The following is a 21,587-nucleotide window of genomic DNA, read 5'->3' on the forward strand; positions in this document are numbered from 1 at the left end:
AGTTTTTATTGAAAAAATATTGATTCACTATGTAAATTCAAAAGAAGCAAAGGGCGTGAAGCGCAAAAGAACTGCAAATTTGCTTTAAGTTGAATGGCTTAACAAAATAATAGAAGCTGCTATACACCGAAAGCTCGTGAGGTCATGAACGTTCAGTTACGAGAAATATTTATGTATGATTTGGAAACTAGAGTTATCTGTTTGTGTTGTCGCGATGCAAAAGTTGCTGGAGAATTTGCTAGTGGAAAGAAATGGGATGATATTTGGAAACTTGACTTTTTGAAGTGTCATTTGGCAAGTAAATCACATTTGGACGGTGCACAAAAGCTCAGGCAAAAGAACCCGTCATTACTTGTTACAGTAGTGCTATGCATGTTACAGTGGAGTGCAGAAACAAGCTGAGAAACCGTTTAGATGAATGTCATTTGGATATGTTAATGAGAGTCAAAAGCTATCGATTGGATGGAAGTTCTATTAATCTAGATAGAGTTTACAAAGAATGGGCAAATGCCAAAGACAGGAGAGAGAAAAAATAACTGAGTGACTTAAATATGTATGTTATTTTGTTGTTATTCTGTACAGTTTTATGTCAAATATTTTGTGAACCTACATAAACTGTGCTATGTTTGCATTCAGTGCTCACATACTTTTGTCACAAGAAAAAAATTTGCACAACATAAGATTTTTTGTGCGCACTGAGTACTAAAAATTAGAGGGAACATTGTCCCCCACCCCACCAAAGTATCTAAAGTGATATACCTGTTGTTGAGGGGGAAGGCCATAGAGGTACTTTGCACTGGCTCCTTAACCCCTGACTCTCGCCCAGCTGTTGGCTTAGTGGCATCAGCACTGGACTTTGGAGCGAAGGCTCCTGAGTTCAAACCCAGCCGGCTTTCCATCCGTGCTGTGTTGAGCGTTGAGCTAGCAACTCGACCTCGTAAAAATGAAATTGCCTGCTACAGAAACATCAACAGCAAAAAGTTGATGGCCTATGCTCTCTCATGAGTTTAAAAGGCAATTTCCTTTTTTTTCTCTCCCTAACTGTCACCCAGTTTCCTGTGTCCTGAACTTGGATGTAATTACCGCTTTATAGGTCCTACCTATCGTGATCCGGCATTCATCCAGTTCCATCTCCTAAATGCAGAGTGTTAGAACTGCAGTTGGATGCACTTCTCGCAGATATAGTCGTCAAGGACACTGGGGATCTCCCTGCCTTCCCACATCCCTCGAGTAGCATTCCACTATGCTGCCTGGCATCTCTACTGGTCTAACTGAGCAAATATAAAGAAGGAAGAACAATAAACTGTTGGGGGGGGGGACTCTACCTACATTACTTGGACATTTGTGAGCCATACAATATGCATAAGCATGGAAGTGATGTTATTCACACTATTTCTGAATTTATGCCCTTAACCATTTTAAGCAGATGGAGGTCCTAGGCATCCCTGGCATCCAAAAGCTCTTAACTGTGAATATTTTTCTCCTAAATCTAAGATAAAATTAAATTTCATGCTAATATTTACTGGAAAATAGACAAGCCAAATGATATGTGAGCAACTTTAACATCCCCAAATATTTTCATTAGCATGACAGCGCCAAAAGAAATGAAATTGAACTGAAGTGAATGATGCTTACTCTCTTTGGGACCAGCCTCTGCGGTCTTCAGCTTTCAGAAGTTCAGTCACCTCATTCTTATCATGCAATTTGTTTATTTGTTTTTCAGTGACTCCAGCAGTTTCTGATGTGGTTTGGAGATAAATATCTTTGTTTTCATCTTGATTACCAGCTGAATCAAATTTTAAATTTCTCTCAGTGTCCTTCACTTCAGTGCTACAATCCATCTGTTTTATTATTCTGTACTGATCCTTTATTTGATCTGATGTCTGAATTTCAGGCTGACTCATTGCTCTCTCTTGCCCAGCAGAGCAAACTTTGGATATCTGCAAACATTCTCCTGTGGTTACTGCACCAGCTTCTTTCCCTGTACCTTCTCCTCTGAGGAGATGAATGTTGCTACCAGTAGAGTCTTGTCGACTGTTTCCCATTTCTAGTGACAAGCTTTGCTGTTTTTTTCACACAGTTTGACATTATCTCTGGAATCACAGAATGACATTTGAAAGCTTTCTTTCTCCTCTCTACTTTGGCCTTCTGAATTTTCACTGTGCTTATAATGTTCTGCATTGGTTAGTCCCAGACTTTGATCTGAAGCATACGGTGCCTGCATGTCCTCTTGTGCTTGGTAGTAGATTTCATGCAGACTGATTTCAATGTTTTCCATAGTTATCATTACGTGGTTTAGAAAATGACTAGTCTTTCCCAGGTAATTCAAAAGAGCAGTGTTTACTGTAAAGAAATTATGGTAAAACAGAAATCAGTCAGACAATTGATGTTTATTTTTATATTACAAGATTTGGCCCATGAATTTCTAATTGGCTGCTCTAACTCCTAGTCCTCCACTAGAGCTTTGCAGGCTCAGAAATTCCTGGTTGTATTTTTCTCTAAGACTATGGAAAATCAATTTTCTATGATAACCCAATTTCATTCTCAACAACAGCAACTTAGCTTCACTCTCACCTCATTATTTCTTTCTCTGTCATTTGCAAGTATAATTTCATCTGAATCACCTACTAGGTGATCAGTTCCATAAGGTTATACCCAGGTCATGAAAAGTATTCAAATAAACAAAAGAAAAAAGTCTGCAAATGATGGAAATCTGAAATAAAAATGGGAAAAAGATGTCTCAATAGATTTGGCAGCATCTGTGCAGAGTTAATTTTTCAGGTTGATGAGCATTCATCAGAAGGTTTTGCCTGCTATCCTTTTGTTCCACTCCTGAAGCTCAGCCCTACGTTGACTTGGCACGGTTGGTAACAATGGTAGTAAAATGGGGAACTACTTCATCAAACACCTCCTTTCCGTCTGCCAAATGTGGAACTCCCTGGTGGCCAAACATTTTTATTCCCATTCCGACATGGTCCAAGGCCTCCTCTTGTGCCATGATGAGGCCACCCTCATATTCCGTCTGGGTAGCTTCCAACCTGATGGCACGAATGCCAACATCACAGAAATAGGCTGCATCCATAGAGGGGACTAAACAATTATCCCGATGAAGGATCCCAGCCTGAAACATGACTGTTTACACTCCTCCATAGCTGCTACCTGACCTGTTGAGTTCCTCCAGCATTGTGTGTGTGTTGCTCAAGGTATAGAGTATCTGCAGAATCTCGTTACTTGTTTTTTTTTTAATCAGAATTCTATGTTGGGGTCAAATTGTGCATTGTTGTTCTTACATTCTTACAAAGAGTGCCCTGCAAAAAATATTCTATTGGCTGTAAGCTGCATTTGAATAGAATGTAAGTGCACAAATAATTATTGTTGTTGGTTAGGTACAGTCTTATAGCACCCAGAATACTCTATTATTCTCTATAAATACAGGGTATTCTGCAGGTGCTGGAAATCCAGGGTAACAGACACAAAATGCTGGAAGAACTCATCAAGTCAGGCAACCTCTATTGAAAGGAATATAGAGTTGATGTTTCAGGCCAAGATTCTTCATCAGGACTGGAAAGACGGCAGAATAAAAAGGTGGGGGGAGGGAAGAGAGTACAAGCTAGCAGAGATCACAGAGGGAACCATGAGAGAGGGTCTCACTGATCTCCTGTCAAGAAGAAGATTTAAACTCCTTCAGGTTAGGCATACTTCCAGTGGAGCAATAATCGTACTTACTGAGTTATTATTCTTTATTACTTGCTGTGAGTCACAGGAAAGAGAAATATATACATGCTCTCTTTTGTGACATTTAAGCAGAATGATGATATTTGGTTGATCTTAATTCATTTTCACTTTGGTGGTAGATTATATAAGACCAGTTGTGAGTCAGCTATGGTGAGGAGGTGAACTTTATTATCTGAATTGGATGTTATCAGAATGTTTACAGGAAAGTTGCCAAGGCTATGTTGAATACATAAGACTGAAGCAAATACCTGCTTTCTCTACTTTGTAGTTTTAGAGATAGTAAATTTAAATGAGAATTTCTTGGAAACTTCAGCATTCTTTTTAATAAAAGAAGCATTTGCATGTCTGAATAATGCCAAAACATTCCGAGTCCAAATTCACTCAAGGATTTGTGGTTTGTTTCCAAGATATCATTCATATCTATTTTCATTCACATTTATTTATATTTACTTACTTTTTCATGTCCTTCCATTTCTTTCCATAAATCAGGACATAAATTATCTGTCTACAGATTTAGGTGCTACACACAAAGACTACTTGAAGTAGCATAAGATTTGCTGGCAATATTTTCTATTAAAAATAATTCTTACTGAATCCTGCACAACTATTAACCATAATTTCAAAATAAATGTCTTCACCCAGAGTAGAAGGAAATATTTGTAGGATTATATTCAGTATAATTGGAGTGGCATAGGTAGAGCATCCACATGGACCTGTGGAGTTGATTGATCAATTCATGTGTTGCAATTGATTCTACTTATGCAATTGCTGACAGTCTCAAAGTTCTGGTTTCCTGCTGCCCATTCAAGGAGACTGATCTTCCCATGGGCAGACACTGTTCTGAAAGAGGAGAGAAAAGGAGTGCTAGATTTTGACTACATGGCAGGAGGTTGTGGCAGAGAGAAAACACAGCAACACCAGGTCTGGTAGAAGGAAGAGCTTCGAGGAATTTCCTGAGCAATTTCAGATAGTGATAAGACCACATCTGATCAAGACTTTAACTTAAAAAAAACTTACAAGAAACCACTTAAACTCTGGGTTTTAGATTCAAGAGGCGAGATACTGCTGGAATTAAGACTACAAAGGTGGAGATTCAGAGGAGATGAGTTACTTCAGTTACTCATGGCCAGAGGTGCTCTCAATTACTCATGGCTATTGTACTTTATGAAAGTAAATCCTGGGCACTGAGGTGATAATCAATCTGGATTTTATGGCCGCTATCCTGTACCCACTACAAGCCAGCACTAGTAATGGTTGGGTTCTTCTTTTGAGGAAATTAATACAGAAAGAAGATATAGGGGCAATCATATAAAGCTGAGAAGGCAAACATTTGGAACTCTTTGCTTCAGAAGATGGCGGAGGTCAAAGAATTATTTAAAGAAGAGACAGATATGTTTTTGAAAGATCAGGGCTATGAGGAACTGGCTCAGGAGAAGGGATAAGTTTCCATGGCTGAACAACCATTAAAGTGAATGACAGGAGGATCGATGACCTAAGTGGCTGACAATTAATTCTTCTGAATTACTTAGCAGTTTAATTAAATGACTATTTATGGCTTTTGGTTCTGGTTTATGCTACAGGTCGAAACAAACTGGAGGATAACTTAAAGTTAATGAACTGAGTATATAGAAATAAGAGGCCATTCAAGCTGCTTACACTCTTGTAAGATATAGTCCCAACAACTAAAGCTAAATTTCTACCCTCCCTCCTCTCAGTGAATACTTTCATGTTCTCAGAAATCACTATAAAGCCATGGCTTCTACCCTCTAGAGAAAATAAAACTTGATGCTGCAATATTTCCAGAAAATAATATTCAATCAGCATTTGGATCACCTCAGTAAATCTTTTCTGCAGAGATGGGGATTACCACAATTCCCTGTAACAGTGCCATCAATGTTCTTGACTAGTACAAGATAACTTCATAAGCACAAGGGATTCTGAAGATGCTGGAAACCCAGCAGCGTAACACATACAAAAATGCTGAAGGAACTCAGCAGGTCAGGCAGCATCTATGCAGAGGAATAAGCAGTTGATGTTTTTTGCCAAAACCCTTCAACAGGACTGGAACAGAAGGGGGAAGTAAACCCTAGGGCTGGCTTCTTCCCCTTTCCTTTCCAGTCCTGATGAAGGGTCTTGGCCCGAAACATTGACTGCTTATTCTTCTCCAATGATGACTCCTGAAATGCTGAGTTCCTCCAGCACTTTGTGTGTGTTGCAAAATAACTTCTCTGCATTTTAGATCAATTCAAGGTTACAACATTGCAATGTGAGGTGATATGTAAGGCATTCGTAAAGCAAGGGTGAAATGTTATTTAAAGCCAATTGTCATTTTAAACTGCTCAATTTCATTATTTTGTTCTTACCTCCGGCCTAGTATTTGCATGGTACTCTTCGCACAGAGTGGCTACTATTTCTGTTGTTATTTGTAGCACTTCTTTTGCACTTTTGAACTGTCGCAGGAGTTCAGCACTGATTTGTTTGCTCAGGAGCAACACCGCATGAAGATGTTGCTGGACACCCATTTCATCCCTCTCCGAAAGCTTCCACTTCTCCTGAAGTAAAGACTTGAGGAGATGGTTCCTTTGCTGAATCAATTCAATAGTATCGGAAATATTGTCTGATCGGCATGTGTTTTCAAATGTAGCTGCCTCCATGCTTCACTGCTTCTTGTGATTGAGTACCTGAGAATAAGTGGCACATCCCAGATCAAGACTTCATGAACAAATGAAGCAATTATAGTGTTGGTTGTTGGTAGTACTGCGTAATATTTGCTGGCTGAAATGCTTCCTGATGGACCTCCTCCTTGCTGTGCCTGTTGACTTCCTGCAGCTGAATGTTACCATGGGAACTGGAAGGTGTGACACTTTTGAGTTTAGGCTCTTGTTTGATGTTGGAACATCAGGGTTCTGAAAGTCAACAGAAGTGAACAACTAATTGAACAGAAAATAAAGTTAACATTGTTAATATAATAATACAGAATTCAAAATTGTAACTTTAGGTTCATCAGACCAAAATGAGCTCGGTACATGGAACCCAGGTCATAAGAAGCTACATAACCGAGATCAGAACTCCTTTTGAATGAAACAGTCCTGGATGTAGTCATGTCTAAGAAGTGGTTTGGATAGTGGGATAGCCAACCACTGCAGATGACACAGGTGAAGGCAGAAGGGAAATATATAGCAACTTGGATTGGGAGGGGTAGGAAAGGGATCAGAGTGTCTGTTTTACATCAGCAATCAGGAAATGGTCAAGGTCAGTGCCTTGGATCCAAAGATGGGAGTGAGGAATCAGAATGTGTCTATTCAATCAAGCTGGAGGAAGGCTACTGGATGAAGTCAAAGTATTGGGAAAGGAATCGGAATGCATCTGTATCTTGTATGGGAAAAGGGATTAGAGCCTACGCTTTGGGGGTAGCTTGGGGAAATAGTCAAGGTAAGAGCATTAGAGTAGGATAGGGAAAACGATCAGAGATGTGGGTAAAGAAATGGGGCTGGGAAAGGAGTAATTTATTATCTAAGTATACAACTCTGAAATTCTTCAATTCTCTGGATAACTGTGAAATTAAGGAAGAAAAGAAAGGTAGTATGATCATCCGACCCCAAATCCTACGTCCCCACAAAAAAAGACTAATGAAAATGGAACAGGCACATCAGCCCCTAAATCCTTCCTTCCACACAAAAAACAAGCAAAACAGATCAGGCATGTTGACCCCCAAATCCCTCCTCCTGTGCAAAAAAAAAAAGAAAAGAAGGTCAAGTGATAAAACACAGAATACAAAATCTATAGGACTGAAAAAAAGAGTCTATAGTCCAAACCCAGATCCAAAATGCAGAAAAAAACCTGGGCAACACTCTCCGAGCATGGCGGCAGGCTCTCCCCTCTCTGGCACTGAGCAACTGATCAAAAGGCAAGCAGCCAGCGCTCACACTCTGCACTCACTTTGATGCTTCAAATTCCCTCATCATGTTAATCAGCGAAACAATGGAAGTTTTAATCAGCGAAATGGAACCAAACATCAGCTTGTGCCCCGTCCTGCAGCCTACATGCTGCCTCTGCTTTCTGGAATCCTCTCAGATATTGCAGAGTGCTGAAACACTCAAACCTAAGCACTCACCTTAATGTTTCAGTTGCCCTTGTCATTTTAATTGGTGAACAATGCAGGCTATAATTGGTGAAATGGGGTCAAACTTCAGCTTGCACACCATCCTGCAGCATTCTCACCACAAGTTTTACTCACGCTGTCTCTGCCTCCCTGAATCCTCTCAGAACCTGCAGCGTGCTGAAGCACCCAAACAGCAAGGCACAGACTCCAACAGTTCCAGAGTCACAATTAAGATGAGAAACAAAGGTAAAAGACATAAAAGAAGTGGAAAAAGATGGTATTATGATCTATCCAGATGTCAACCAAAGGAACATTGTATGCAGGCATCACCTTGATCGGAAAATTAACTATTAAACAAGTCAACTAGTAAAACCATAGGACCATAAGATATAGGAACAGAATTAGGTCATTCAGCCCATCGACTCCACTCTGCATTCCATCGTGGCTGATCCTGTATCCCACTCAACCCCAGACATCTGCATTTTCGCCATATCCTTTGATGCCCTGACTGATCAGGAAACGATGAACTTCCACCTTAAATATACTCTATGTACAGACTTGGCCTCCACTGTAGTTTGTGGCAGAGCATTCCACAGATTCACTACTCTTTGGCTAAAAACATTCCTCCTTACCTTTATTCTAAATGGTCACCCCTCAATTTTTGAGGCAGTCCCCTCTAGTTCTGGATACTCCCACCAGACGAAACATCCTCTCCATATCCACCCTCTCCAGCAGGCTTCAATGAGACCCCCCCCCCGCATTGTTCTAAATTCCATTCAGTACAGACCCAAAGCTCCCAAATGCTCCTCATATGTTAACCCCTTTATTCCCAGAATCATCCTTGTGAATCTCCCCTGGACTCTCTCCAATTACAATAAATCCTTTCTGAGATGTGGGGCCAAAACTGTTGACAATACTGCAAGTGCAGCCTGACTAGTGTCTTATAAAGCCTCAGCCTTTTCTCCTTGCTTTTATATTCTATTCCCCTTGAAATGAATGCCAACATTGCATTTGCCTTCTTTACCGCAGACCCAACCAGTAAATTAACCTTCTGGGAGTCTTGCACAAGGAACCTGAGGGTGAGTCCCATTCACGCAAAGAACTGAAGTCAGCATGTAGCTCCAGCTCAGGGTCTTCAAAAGAACCCTGAAAGGGAAAAATAGAGATAGTAAAGATGGAAATAGAGTTGTTTCTGAAGACACAAGCAAACGAATCGCCATTAGGCACCATTGTCTCCTCCTAAGCTAAGTGCCTGCATTATTTGCAATGTCACTCAGAGAAGGTTTACTTGCATCCTGTTAGTCCACCTTTGGTCCCCACCTGGCACTCAGCTCTCACCTGTGGCTCCCCATAGCTGTTTGCATGTGACAGCGGCCACACCCCGGGCAACGGTTTCGACAAGCCGGCTAAACCAGGTGAGCGTAGCCGACGGGTCTCAAACCCTCGGTGAGATAGGGAGTTGTCTATCCCAGCATGTGAAGACAGACTCTGGCGGATTGAGCGGATGAGACCAATGGAAGGTCCAACGGTTAAGAAGGCCGTCTCTGCAAGCATCGTGGAACGTGTAGAGCAGGACAAGACACAGAAGACGTCCTGGTCATCCACTGCGCCTAGTCCCATCTCCAGCCGTCTAGACTCTGTCTTGCCACTGGATCCAGATGGGAATTGGGAAGAGAGAGTAAGGGTGACGCTGCGCAATTCTCCCTCACTTAAATCCAAATCACGCGCTAGTCTCAACACCGTCATTATGGTGTCGAGGTCCTCATCGACGAGAACGATGGACGAACAACAACTTGCATCCTACAAGTGATCTCATATGTTGTTCTGATGAAAGTTTATAATCTGTAACATCAATGATGTTTCTCTTGTCAGAACCCGAACCGCTAACCAGCTAAATAATCTTCAAACACTATGTACATACATGCAAAATCTAAATCAATAGCCAAAGCAATTTGAAACCTGGAAAGGATACACCATCTCATAAACATTGGGAAGTCTGCAGATGTTGGAAGTCCAAAGCAACACACACAGAATGCTGGAGGAACTCAGCAGGCCAGGCGGCATCGATGGAAAATAATGAACAGTGGATATTTTGGGCCAATACTGAAGAAGGGTATTGTCCTGAAATGTCGGCTGTTTACACATTTCCAAGGATAGACCACCTTATTTATTTTGAGTCTTTACAAGGAAATGTCATTATAAAACAATCAAAGCCTCACTCTTTTTATCAGAGCAATTTGCCCAAAACTGAAAAGCTGGTGGAAAAGATTGTGGATTTCCAAGTCCAAAATTCCAGACAAAGTGCCATTCAAATTTAATTTAAGTAATTATTTAAGCAGTGTTCCACACACAGTCTCTCACAATTCTGGTATAAAAGACCCACAATCATGAATCCTTCGATTTAAAATGACTATTGAATGTCACTTGGCAGTAATGTGTAAAAAAAAAAAAATAAATAAATTTTTTTAAAATAAATAAATAAATAAATAAATAAATCCCAAATATGGCAAGATAAACACATGGAAGGTCTATGCAACACTATATCGCGCATTCTTTATTACTACCACAAGGTAATTAATTATGAACTGTTTGGATAGAATCCAAAACAAAAGCTGTTCTCTGCATCTCAGTACTTGTGATAATAATTAACCAATGTAAATACCAATAATATTTATATTTTTATATTCCCATAAAAGTGACCGAGTGAACCTTTGCACTGTGTTGTAAATTATTTCTCTCCTCAGTTCACCATTACAGGCCTCAGATGTTCCAATAAGCAAGGAATTACAGCCGGAAGAGGCCAGGCAATGAGTTGTCCACATCAGGAACCCAAGATATCATCTTCACACAAAGGTCACTGCATGCCACCTAACAGTAGTAGTGAGGTCAGAGATGGTATTAAACAGGAAATTAGAAATGTGTGCAATAAAGGAACAGTGGTTATAATGGGTGACTTCAATCTACATGTAGATTGGGTCAACCAAATTGGTAAAGGTGCTGAGGAAGAGGATTTCTTGGAATGTATGCGGGATGGTTTTTTGAACCAACATGTCGAGGAACCAACTAGAGAGCAGGCTATTCTGGACTGGGTTTTGAGCAATGAGGAAGGGTTAATTAGCAATCTTGTCGTGAGAGGCCCCTTGGGTAAGAGTGACCATAATATGGTGGAATTCTTCATTAAGATGGAGAGTGACATAGTTAATTCAGAAACAAAGGTTCTGAACTTAAAGAGGGGTAACTTTGAAGGTATGAGATGTGAATTAGCTAAGATAGATTGGCAAATGACACTTAAAGGATTGACAGTGGATATGCAATGGCAAGCATTTAAAGATTGCATGGATGAACTACAACAATTGTTTATCCCAGTTTGGCAAAAGAATAAATCAAGGAAGGTAGTGCACCCGTGGCTGACAAGAGAAATTAGGGATAGTATCAATTCCAAAGAAGAAGCATACAAATTAGCCAGAAAAAGTAGCTCATCTGAGGACTGGGAGAAATTCAGAGTTCAGCAGAGGAGGACAAAGGGCTTAATTAGGAAGGGGAAAAAAGATTATGAGAGAAAACTGGCAGGGAACATAAAAACTGACTGTAAAAGCTTTTATAGATATGTAAAAAGGAAAAGACTGGTAAAGACAAATGTAGGTCCCCTACAGACAGAAACAGGTGAATTGATTATGGGGAGCAAGGACATGGCAGACCAATTGAATAATTACTTTGGTTCTGTCTTCACTAAGGAGGACATAAATAATCTACCAGAATTAGTAGGGGACAGAGAGTCCAGTGAGATGAAGGAACTGAGCGAAATACATGTTAGTAGGGAAGTGGTGTTAGGTAAATTGAAGGGATTAAAGGCAGATAAATCCCCAGGGCCAGATGGTCTGCATCCCAGAGTGCGTTAAGGAAGTAGCCCAAGAAATAGTGGATGCATCAGTGATAATTTTTCAAAACTCGTTAGATTCTGGACTAGTTCCTGAAGATTGGAGGGTGGCTAATGTAACCCCACTTTTTAAAAAAGGAGGGAGAGAGAAACTGGGGAATTATAGACCGGTTAGCCTGACGTCGGCGGTGGGGAAACTGCTGGAGTCAGTTATCAAAGATGTGATAACAGCACATTTGGAAAGCGGTGAAATCATTGGACAAAGTCAGCATGGATTTGTGAAAGGAAAATCATGTCATAGAATTTTTTGAGGATGTAACTAGTAGAGTGGATAGGGGAGAACCAGTGGATGTGGTATATTTGGATTTTCAAAAGGCTTTTGGCAAAGTCCCACACAGGAGATTAGTGTGCAAACTTAAAGCACATGGTATTGGGGGTAAGGTATTGATGTGGATAGAGAATTGGTTAGCAGACAGGAAGCAAAGAGTGGGAATAAACGAGACCTTTTCAGAATGGCAGGCAGTGACTAGTGGGGTACCGCAAGGCTCAGTGCTGGGACCCCAGTTGTTTATTGATGACTTGGATGAGGGAATTAAATGCAGCATCTCCAAGTTTGCGGATGACATGAAGCTGGGTGGCAGTGTTAGCTGTGAGGAGGATGCTAAGAGGATGCAGAGTGACTTGGATAGGTTGGGTGAGTGGGCAAATTCATGGCAGATGCAATTTAATGTGCATAAATGTGAAGTTATCCACTTTGGTGGCAAAAATAGGAAAACAGATTATTATCTGAATGGTGGCCGATTAGGGAAAGGGGAGGTGCAACGAGACCTGGGTGTCATTATACACCAGTCATTGAAAGTGGGCATGCAGGTACAGCAGGTGGTGAAAAAGGCGAATGGTATGCTGGCATTTATAGCGAGAGGATTCGAGTACAGGAGCAGGGAGGTACTACTGCAGTTGTACAAGGCCTTGGTGAGACCACACCTGGAGTATTGTGTCCAGTTTTGGTCCCCTAATCTGAGGAAAGACATCCTTGCCATAGAGGGAGTACAAAGAAGGTTCACCAGATTGATTCCTCGGATGGCAGGACTTTCATATGAAGAAGGACTGGATGAACTGGGCTTATACTCGTTGGAATTTAGAAGATTGAGGGGGGATCTGATTGAAACGTATAAAATCCTAAAGGGATTAGACAGGCTAGATGCAGGAAGATTGTTCCCGATGTTGGGGAAGTCCAGAACGAGAGGTCACAGTTTGAGGATAAAGGGGAAGCCTTTTAGGACCGAGATTAGGAAAAACTTCTTCACACAAAGAGTGGTGAATCTGTGGAATTCTCTGCCACAGGAAACAGTTGAGGCCAGTTCATTGGCTATATTTAAGAGGGAGTTAGATATGGCCCTTGTGGCTATGGGGATCAGGGGGTATGGAGGGAAGGCTGGGGCAGGGTTCTGAGTTGGATGATCAGCCATGATCATAATAAATGGCGGTGCAGGCTCGAAGGGCCGAATGGCCTACTCCTGCACCTATTTTCTATGTTTCTATATCTATGGCTGCCACTTCCTCCTAAAGTGAAGGTACAAGCATATTATTTATTCAGTATTTTGGGTAACTAAAAGATATTCATATTGAAAATTTTAAAGGATAAGTTTATGATCCAAATAAATTTTTGCAAAAGTTCCAAAGCCTGACAAAGCATAGCAAAGGAATCTTAGTTAATTAATCCGCTAAAAAAGGAACACTATTTATAGTCTAGTGGTGAAATAGTAACACATTTGAAATGGTGCTGTGTGACTACAGAATGTAAAATATATTGATAATCCAGTTCCCCAAACAAAGAACACTACACAGAGAGCAGTGAAATGATGAAGGAAAATATTCAGTCTTCAGACTTATTGACAAAATGTCAGAATGATGAAACTGTTTTGAAACAAAGACGGATTTACTGAAGCATCAATTGAATAGAACTCGCAGTCCCAGAAGCTGGCGAAAGCAGTTTGTTTATAATGTTCCATAGTTACTATAGAGATGAAAGTGATGTGAATTGAGCAGGCTTGTTTGTGCAATTTCAAAAAGCTATTTATCATTTGGTAAAAATGAATGCACTGATTTATTTTTCTTTCTTTCCTCAAACTTTTCTCTTTATAAGAGTGGTATGTTTATTGATCCTAATTAAGTGAAATGAACTATCACATTCTGTAGGTTGTTCCATAACTACAATTAAAGAGACTATTAATGAAAATGCAAAGTTATTCCCTTTAATTAGGCACCTATATCACTGTAAGATTTCTCCAAGAGTACTTTGAAGGCTGAGCAGCAACCAGATAGCCCCTGGTGACAGCAGATGGGAGTAAGTCTGTTGACTTTTTTCTGGCCTTCCCCCATACCTGATCCCAGAACAATGGTAGTCCAGGAGATTGATTTCTATTGAGAGGGATCTGGACTTCAGTGTATTGGGAGCTGGAGATGTAAGTTAGCATTCTATACAAAAGAAATAATATGTCTAATGTCTAGTTAACCATTTTGATTTATCCTGGGAACAAAAGACTAGTCTAAATGCAGCATGTTTTGAAAAGTCAGTCTGTCCCAAAAAACTTTACACACAATGAAGTAGTTTTGAAATGTTGCTGCAGTTATAATGTAAGGAGCACCAAGAACCAATTTGTATTGAGAAGCAGAAACTAGAGCTTGATGATAGAGAGTAGATTACGTCTTCTTTTTTGATGATGAGTGACAGATGAATATGGGCCAGAATATTGCATATAATACTTTTAAATTTCTTTCAGGAAAATCTGAGAGTTCTTTTCTACGCATTTGAAAGAGTAACAAGGCTCTGGTTTGGCATTCTAATTCTAAATCAACTCTCAGTGTAGTATTCCCTCAGTACTGTACAGGAACATCAACAAAGATTTTTGCGTACCAATCTCTTGAGTTGGTACTGTACACATGCTCATTCACAGTTAGCGCAAAATTTAGCAAGTGACAAATATTTTTGCATATGGATACATCCAGAAGTCAAAAATTACAGCTGGATGAGAAATTCAGTGGTTTATTTTCTTGGACATGTAATAAAACATCATAGGAAGTATGGAAGCAATCAGCTTTTCTTAAAGTCCATTAATTTTCTTTCAACATTAAAAAGTGCCATCATTTCCCTTCAAGTGCCTTGATGGTCATTTGTATTCCATGAATCTGTTTATTTCCATATAGTATACTCTTTTCATATTTTTCTATCTAGTCACCTTTCTTGACTGAGGGATACAATTGTCTGCAGAACAATGGAATGTACTTGTATGGGAAAAGATAGACATTCAACAAATGGATTGGCTTTGATATTTTCCAATATTCAGACATAGGGTAAGGGAACAATTGTGGGTTTAGAGCAAGGTTCCATGAAAGCCAGCAGAGCCCCCTTCCCAATTTACCTGTCGGCTAACTTGACAGGCAAGCCTTCCAACAGAAGTTCAGATCTGGGGCAATTGAGAGCCAGTTTTAAAAACTGGAACTCATTCATGAATGTGGTAGAGGGGAGGTGGAAGGGTAAGGGTTATTGACATTCAATGTACAAACAGAAGAGGGCTTGTAAAATTTATGCTATGGGCCTCATTGGCACAGTAGGGATATAGCAGATGTAGGATTTCAGGAACTTGAATGAGAGAATCATTGTTGGCACACTAAAAGCACTAAAAGCTGGATCTGCTGCTCCAGTTTCTCTTCAACTGCAAGACTTCCCAAGCGCTGGGCAATCGAATGGTATTAAGTTCAAATGGCTGCCAGGTTCAGGGGACTAGGAGAACATATAAACATAGGTCAGTACAACACAACACAGACCCTTCAGCCTATGATGCTGTGCCCAGCTTTTATCCTACTCTAAGATCAATCTAAAGCTTCCCTCCCTTATAGTTCTCCATTTTAAAAATAATCCACACCTATCAAGGAGTTATTTAAATATCTCTAGTGTATCTGCCTCTACCATATTGCAGCACATTCCATGCACACACCACCCACTGTGGAAAAAAAACCTACCTCTGATATCCCCTCTGTGCTTTCCTCCATTGACCTTCATATTATGTCCCTGCATTTTAGCTATTTCCACCCTGGTAAAAAGGCGCCAACTGTCATCTCTATCAATGCCTCTTATTAGCTTATTCATTTCTATCAAGTCACCTCTTATATTTCTTTACCCACAGGAGAAATGCCCTAACTTGCTCAACCTTTCCTCATTAGACATGTTTTCTAAACCAGGCAGTATCTTGGTAAATCTCTCTGTGCTCTCTCTAAAGCCTCCACATCATGAAGTAACCAGACTGCACAGAAGATTTGTGGATTCTTGCAGAACACCACCGGTCACCAACCTCCAGCTAGAATATGTTCCATCAACTACCATTAAGATAGGCACACTTCAGCCCATCCCATTGACTGCAATTTTGGCCTACCAACTGTATATCCATTCTCAGAGTCTCACTACATGTTGCATTTACTTGTACTGTATACCAACCACTCCATCCTCTGACCTATCATTCTGGCTCCCATCCCCCTGCCAAATTCGTTTAAACGCTCCCCCCACAGCTCAAGCAAACCTGCCATCAAGGATATTGGTCCCTCTCGAGTTCAGATGTAACCTGTCCTTTATGTACAGGTCATACTTTCCCCAGAAGAGATCCCAATGATCCACAAATCTGAAACCCTGCTCTCTGCTCTAATTCTTCAGTCAGGCATTCATCTGCCAAGTCATCCTGTTCTTATCCTTACTGATGGGTGTGGCACAGGCAAGCATACGGAGTTTACTACCCTTGAGTTCCTGTTTTTCAGCTTCCTATCTAGCTCCCTATGTTTGTTCCTCAGGGCCTTCTCCCTTTTCCTACCTATGTTGTTGGTATTAATATGTACTATAACTTCTGGCTGCTCCCTGTCCCCTTTAGATGCAATGGACTCGAACTGAGACATCTCTGACACCGGCACCTGGGAGGCAACATACCATCCATGGCTCTTTCATGTCTACAGAATCTTCTGTCTGTTCCCCTAATTATTGAATCTCCTGTCACCAATGCTCTCCTTACCCTTCCCTTCTGAGCCACAGGGCTAGACTCAGTGCCACATGCCTAGTTGCTGGTGCTTTCCCTGGTAGGTTGCTTCTCCCACCAAAAAATAAAAGGATTCAAAGTGGTATACTTGTTTTTGAGGGGAATGGTGATAGGGGCACTCTGCATGTTTAACTTTTCTTCCCCTGAAAGTCATCCAGCTGCAACTTAGGTGTGACTACCTCCGTGTAGCTCCTACCTATAAACCTGTTCTCCCAGGTGAGCTGAAAGTCATCCAGCTCCACTTCCATAACATGGACTGTAAGGAGCTGTGCCCAGATACACCTTTTGATGATTTGGCAATCAGGGAGGCTGGAGATCTCTCAGATCTTCCACGTCACATTCTCATCATGGTTCTGCCTCTCCAAACCAAATAGCTGGATGCCCCCAGATCCTAAATTGGGACCTATTGAGTTGAGGATCAAGCACTATATATATTCTACCAAAACATCCCCCACCCCCACCCCGTCATTCATTTGTGAGTGTGGGTAGTGATTATAAGCTATATTGTCACAGATGTCTTCAGGCTTGAGGCTCGGAATTCCATGAGCACACAATGGATCATGATCCCATGGATCTTTGCTGATTTGGGACATTTCTATCTTGCAGAATGATCTATAGGCTCATTCAGCACATGCTGAGACTGTCTGGATAATCTGCTAATTTTGTTAAATCTGGTTGTCATACATTATGGAAGCAGGTTCTTTGGTTCACCAAGTATATATTGATCATCAATCAACAGTTTTACATTGGTCCTCCATTGATCCCACTACTTATCCTCGACAGCACCTCCCAGCTTCTGTCGCTCACCTGCGCGTTAGGGGTTATTTACAAGAACCAATTAACTTACCAACCCACATTTCTTTGGGATGTGGGAGGAAGCACTCAAAGGAAACTGGTACATTTAGAGTGAGAACATAGTCAGCACTTGAGATTGGGATTGAACCCAGGTCTCTGCAGTCTATCAGTGGCTCTACTCACTCCAGTACTGTTACAACCTCACAGCATATTGCTCTTGCATCCTGAAGCTTTTGTGATTCAAAGATTCTATGGAAATCAAGAATAAGGCATAAAATGTTGTTTATGGACATTTTATTGAATGTTACAAGAACAAAGAACAAACAAAGAAAAAAATGAGAGAACAAAGAAAAGACAAAAGGGAAAAAAACAGTCGCGGTCATGTCTAAAGATAACAAAATTCCAGTGATAACAATTAACCTATAAAATAACCAGATTTAAATGGACTGATATCTACTACAGGAAACTAAGATGTTTCTAGAAAAATAAAGAAGCAACTGTACCATAATTGCTGGAAAATTGACTGAACAATTACATGTACTGTATATAGGTGATGATATACAGTACAAGCAAGCATAGGAAAGTTAAACTACAAGAAACATAACAATTCTACACCCTACAGCAGAGGAAGGGGCGCTTCATTTACAAAGTTCACTGTGATGCTGATAAAACACAACTATTTCAACATGGGAAATAGGGTGAAGAATTGACTTAGTTAGCATGTGGACTAACAATATGTTCAAGAATTTCCATTCGACTGTTGCCTGTGGATATGTCACCATGTAGTTTATTTTAAAATGTTTGTGTATTACCACACTTAATGGCATCTCAGGATGTGGTGCTCTTGCTTAATACCTCTGCTCCCTCAGGGAAGCTTAATTGCTCTCGTTTCTCAAGTTAGAGCAGTTCCACTAGACTGACTAGTTCCCATTCAGTTGCAGTACGTGCATTACCCATGTAGTAGCTATTAACTGACCAACTAAATCCAATGAATGCTGAAGCTAGGAGGAATAGTGAATGAAATGTCAGCTAGTGGGTAAGACCATTCCCATTTGAAGCATCCTATTGTAACTTATCTTTCAGCACTTACAAGAAAGTGCATTAAGGGGAGTGTTCCTGCAATAAGTTATTAGAGAATCCTCACCCAGTAGTTAGCTTGGTGCAACTGACCTGCCACAGCTTTGGAGTCTGTCTATGTATGCCCAAATATGAAGGATACTTTATGAGAACAGTATCTACATATCTTAACTTTTGATAAGAGACCTTGTTGCTTCTTTTGCCAAGTACTGAGCCTGACTCATATGGCACATTCCTTGGTTGGATTTGGGTGCCACAACTGTTCTTAGCTGTGGAGAGTTTTTTCTTACAGAAGCAGCAGCCGGGAAAACTGAAACCGGCCTTTCAACTCCTGATGCCTGCTCTGGCATTCAATTTGATCACTGCTGTTACCAAAGTTTGCAGACTGCACTATATTACTGCATTATAATCATGGACTTCCTTCTGCAGCAAGGGTATTCAGAAGCAACACTCATAACACGCTGGATGAACTCAGCAGGTCGGGCAGCATCCGTGGAAATGATCAGTCAACGCTTCGGGCCGGAACCCTTCGTCAGGACTGAAGAGGGAAGGGGCAGAGGCCCTATAAAGAAGGTGAGGGGAGGGTGAGAAGGAGAAGGCTGGTAGGTTCCAGGTGAAAATCCAGTAAGGGGAAAGATAAAGGGGTGGAGGAGGGGAACCAGGGAGGTGATAGACAGGAAAGGTGAAGAAGGAATAGGGGAAAGCACAATGGGTAGTAGAAGGAGGTGGAACCATGAAGGAGGTGATAGGCAGCTGGGGGAAGGATAAGGATAGGGGAAGGGAGGGGGGAGGGAATTACCAGAAGCTGAAGAATTCTATGTTCATACCAAGGGGCTGGAGACTACCTAGACGGTATATGAGGTGTTGCTCCTCCAACCTGAGTTTAGCCTCATCATGGCAGTAGAGGAGGCCATGTATGGTCATATCCGAATGGGAATGGGAAGCAGAGTTGAAGTGGGTGGCAACCGGGAGATCCTGTCTGTTGTGGCGGACGGAGCAGAGGTGCTCAACGAAGCTGTCCCCCAATCTGCATTGGGTTTCACCGATGTAGAAGAGGCCGCACCGGGAGCACCGGATGCAATAGATGACCCCAACAGACTCACAAGTGAAGTGCTGCCTCACCTGGAAGGACTGTTTGGGGCCCTGAATGGTGGCAAGAGAGGAGGTGTAGGGACAGGTGTAGCACTTATGCTTACAGAGATAAGTGCTGGGTGGAAGATCTGTGGGGAGGGATGTGTGGATCAGGGAGTTGCAGAGGGACCGATCCCTGTGGAAAGTGGAGAGGGTTGGAGAGGGAAAGATGTGCTTAGTGGTGGGGTCCTGTTGAAGGTGGCGGAAGTTGCAGAGGATAACGTGCTGGATCTGGAGGCTGGTGGGGTGGTAGGTGAGGACAAAGGGAACTCTCTCCCTGTTGTGGTGGCGGGAGGATGGGGTGAGGGCTGAAGTGCGGGAAATGGAGGAGTTGCGGGTGGGGGCATCATTGATGACGGCAGAAGGGAAACCATGATCCTTAAAGAAAGGTGTCTTGGAAAGGAAAGCCTCATCCTGGGAGCAGATGTGGCGGAGACAGAGGAACTGGGAATAGGGACTGGCATTTTTGCATGTGGCAGGGTGGGAAGAGGTATAGTCGAGGTAGTTATGAGAGTCAGTGGGCTTGTAGAAGATGCCAGTGGACAGTCTGTCTCCAGAGATGGAGACCGAGAGATCGAGAAAGGGGAGAGAAGTGTCTGGGATAGACCAAGTGAATTTGAGGTCTGGGTGGAAGTTAGAAGTAAAGTCAATGAAATTGACGAGCTCAACATGGGTGCAGGAAGCAGCACCAATGTAGTCATCAATGTACTGATGGAAAAGTTGGAGAGCAGTACCAGAATAGGTTTGGAGCACAGACTGTTCCACATAACCAACGAAGAGGCAGGCAGAGCTGGGGCCCATGCGAGTGCCCATAGCTACATAGCCCTGAATAAGGATATTCAGAAGTTCCACAAATCCATATGCTCAATACAATATAATTTTTTTTCAATTAAACCTCCCATTGAAACCCCATGGGTATTTGGAGGTAGCAGGTATTTACATTGTCCTGGCTATACCTATACAAATCATTTATTTAGTAAAGCAATGTGGCATGAGAACATAAGAACAAGAATAAGAAATAGAAGAGATACTTGGCTGTTCACAGTCGCTTTACCAACCAATAAGATCACAGCTGATCTTTGATTTCATTTTCTGTCCTGATCCCAAATCCCTTGAGTCACTTAATTTGGGTAAAGGATCAAGCAGGTTACTTGTTAAATAAGTCAAAATGTCGCCAAGCTCGGGAGCCCCAAGCAATGTAACCCAGGCTTGTATATTCAAGCTAAAGTAAGATTACATTTGTGAGAGAGGAGGAGTCTCATGGTTTTCAATGTGGAAGAGTCTGGTTCAGGCATTGTAATGATACTGGTGATTGCCGTCACAATAAATAAAGAAAAAGTAAATCAACTTTAGGTGTACAGTTAATGGTATACAAGTTCTTTGGCTAGGACCCAATATAATCAGATTCTGTCCAATTCCAGGGGCATTACTCTGATGATTTCCAATCAGAAGTGTGCAATGTGGACAAATTTGGAACTCACATGCCTCAGAATCCCCTGTATTTATGGCCAAGAGTCCACAGGCATGGGAATTAGGGGCCTCTCTGTAGCAAGTGGTGGCATGTTAATGCTTTGGTTGTCAATCATACAGAAAAACAAATCTGCTGTCAAAACCTCAAGTGTGAAATGTGGGCACAGATAGAATAACCAGCAATCAAAGAAATTAACTGTATAAATTAAGAAATACTATGGGCATTAATACATTTGCAGATGCAGTATAGAATAATGATTGAAATGCAGATTTTTTTTCATTTTTGGAAAGAAATACTTTGCATTTTTTTTTCCAATTG

At 41.4% G+C, this 21,587-nt stretch overlaps 1 protein-coding gene across 1 annotated transcript in view; it reads right to left on the reverse strand.

The window, feature by feature from the left end:
* The window catches only part of dthd1 (death domain containing 1), a 37,017-nt gene extending 30,628 nt beyond the window's left edge, over nucleotides 1–6,389 (reverse strand). The window contains exons 1-2 of the mRNA XM_063042460.1: nucleotides 6,099–6,389; nucleotides 1,636–2,063 (exon numbers count right to left, since the gene is read on the reverse strand). Coding sequence (XP_062898530.1) covers nucleotides 1,636–2,063; nucleotides 6,099–6,389 — 719 coding nt within the window. The remainder of the gene's footprint in view (nucleotides 1–1,635; nucleotides 2,064–6,098) is intronic.
* Nucleotides 6,390–21,587: the final 15,198 nt, after the last annotated feature.

This window comes from Mobula hypostoma, chromosome 3, assembly GCF_963921235.1.
Source record: "Mobula hypostoma chromosome 3, sMobHyp1.1, whole genome shotgun sequence".
In the NCBI taxonomy this organism is placed as follows: Eukaryota; Metazoa; Chordata; class Chondrichthyes; order Myliobatiformes; family Myliobatidae; genus Mobula; species Mobula hypostoma.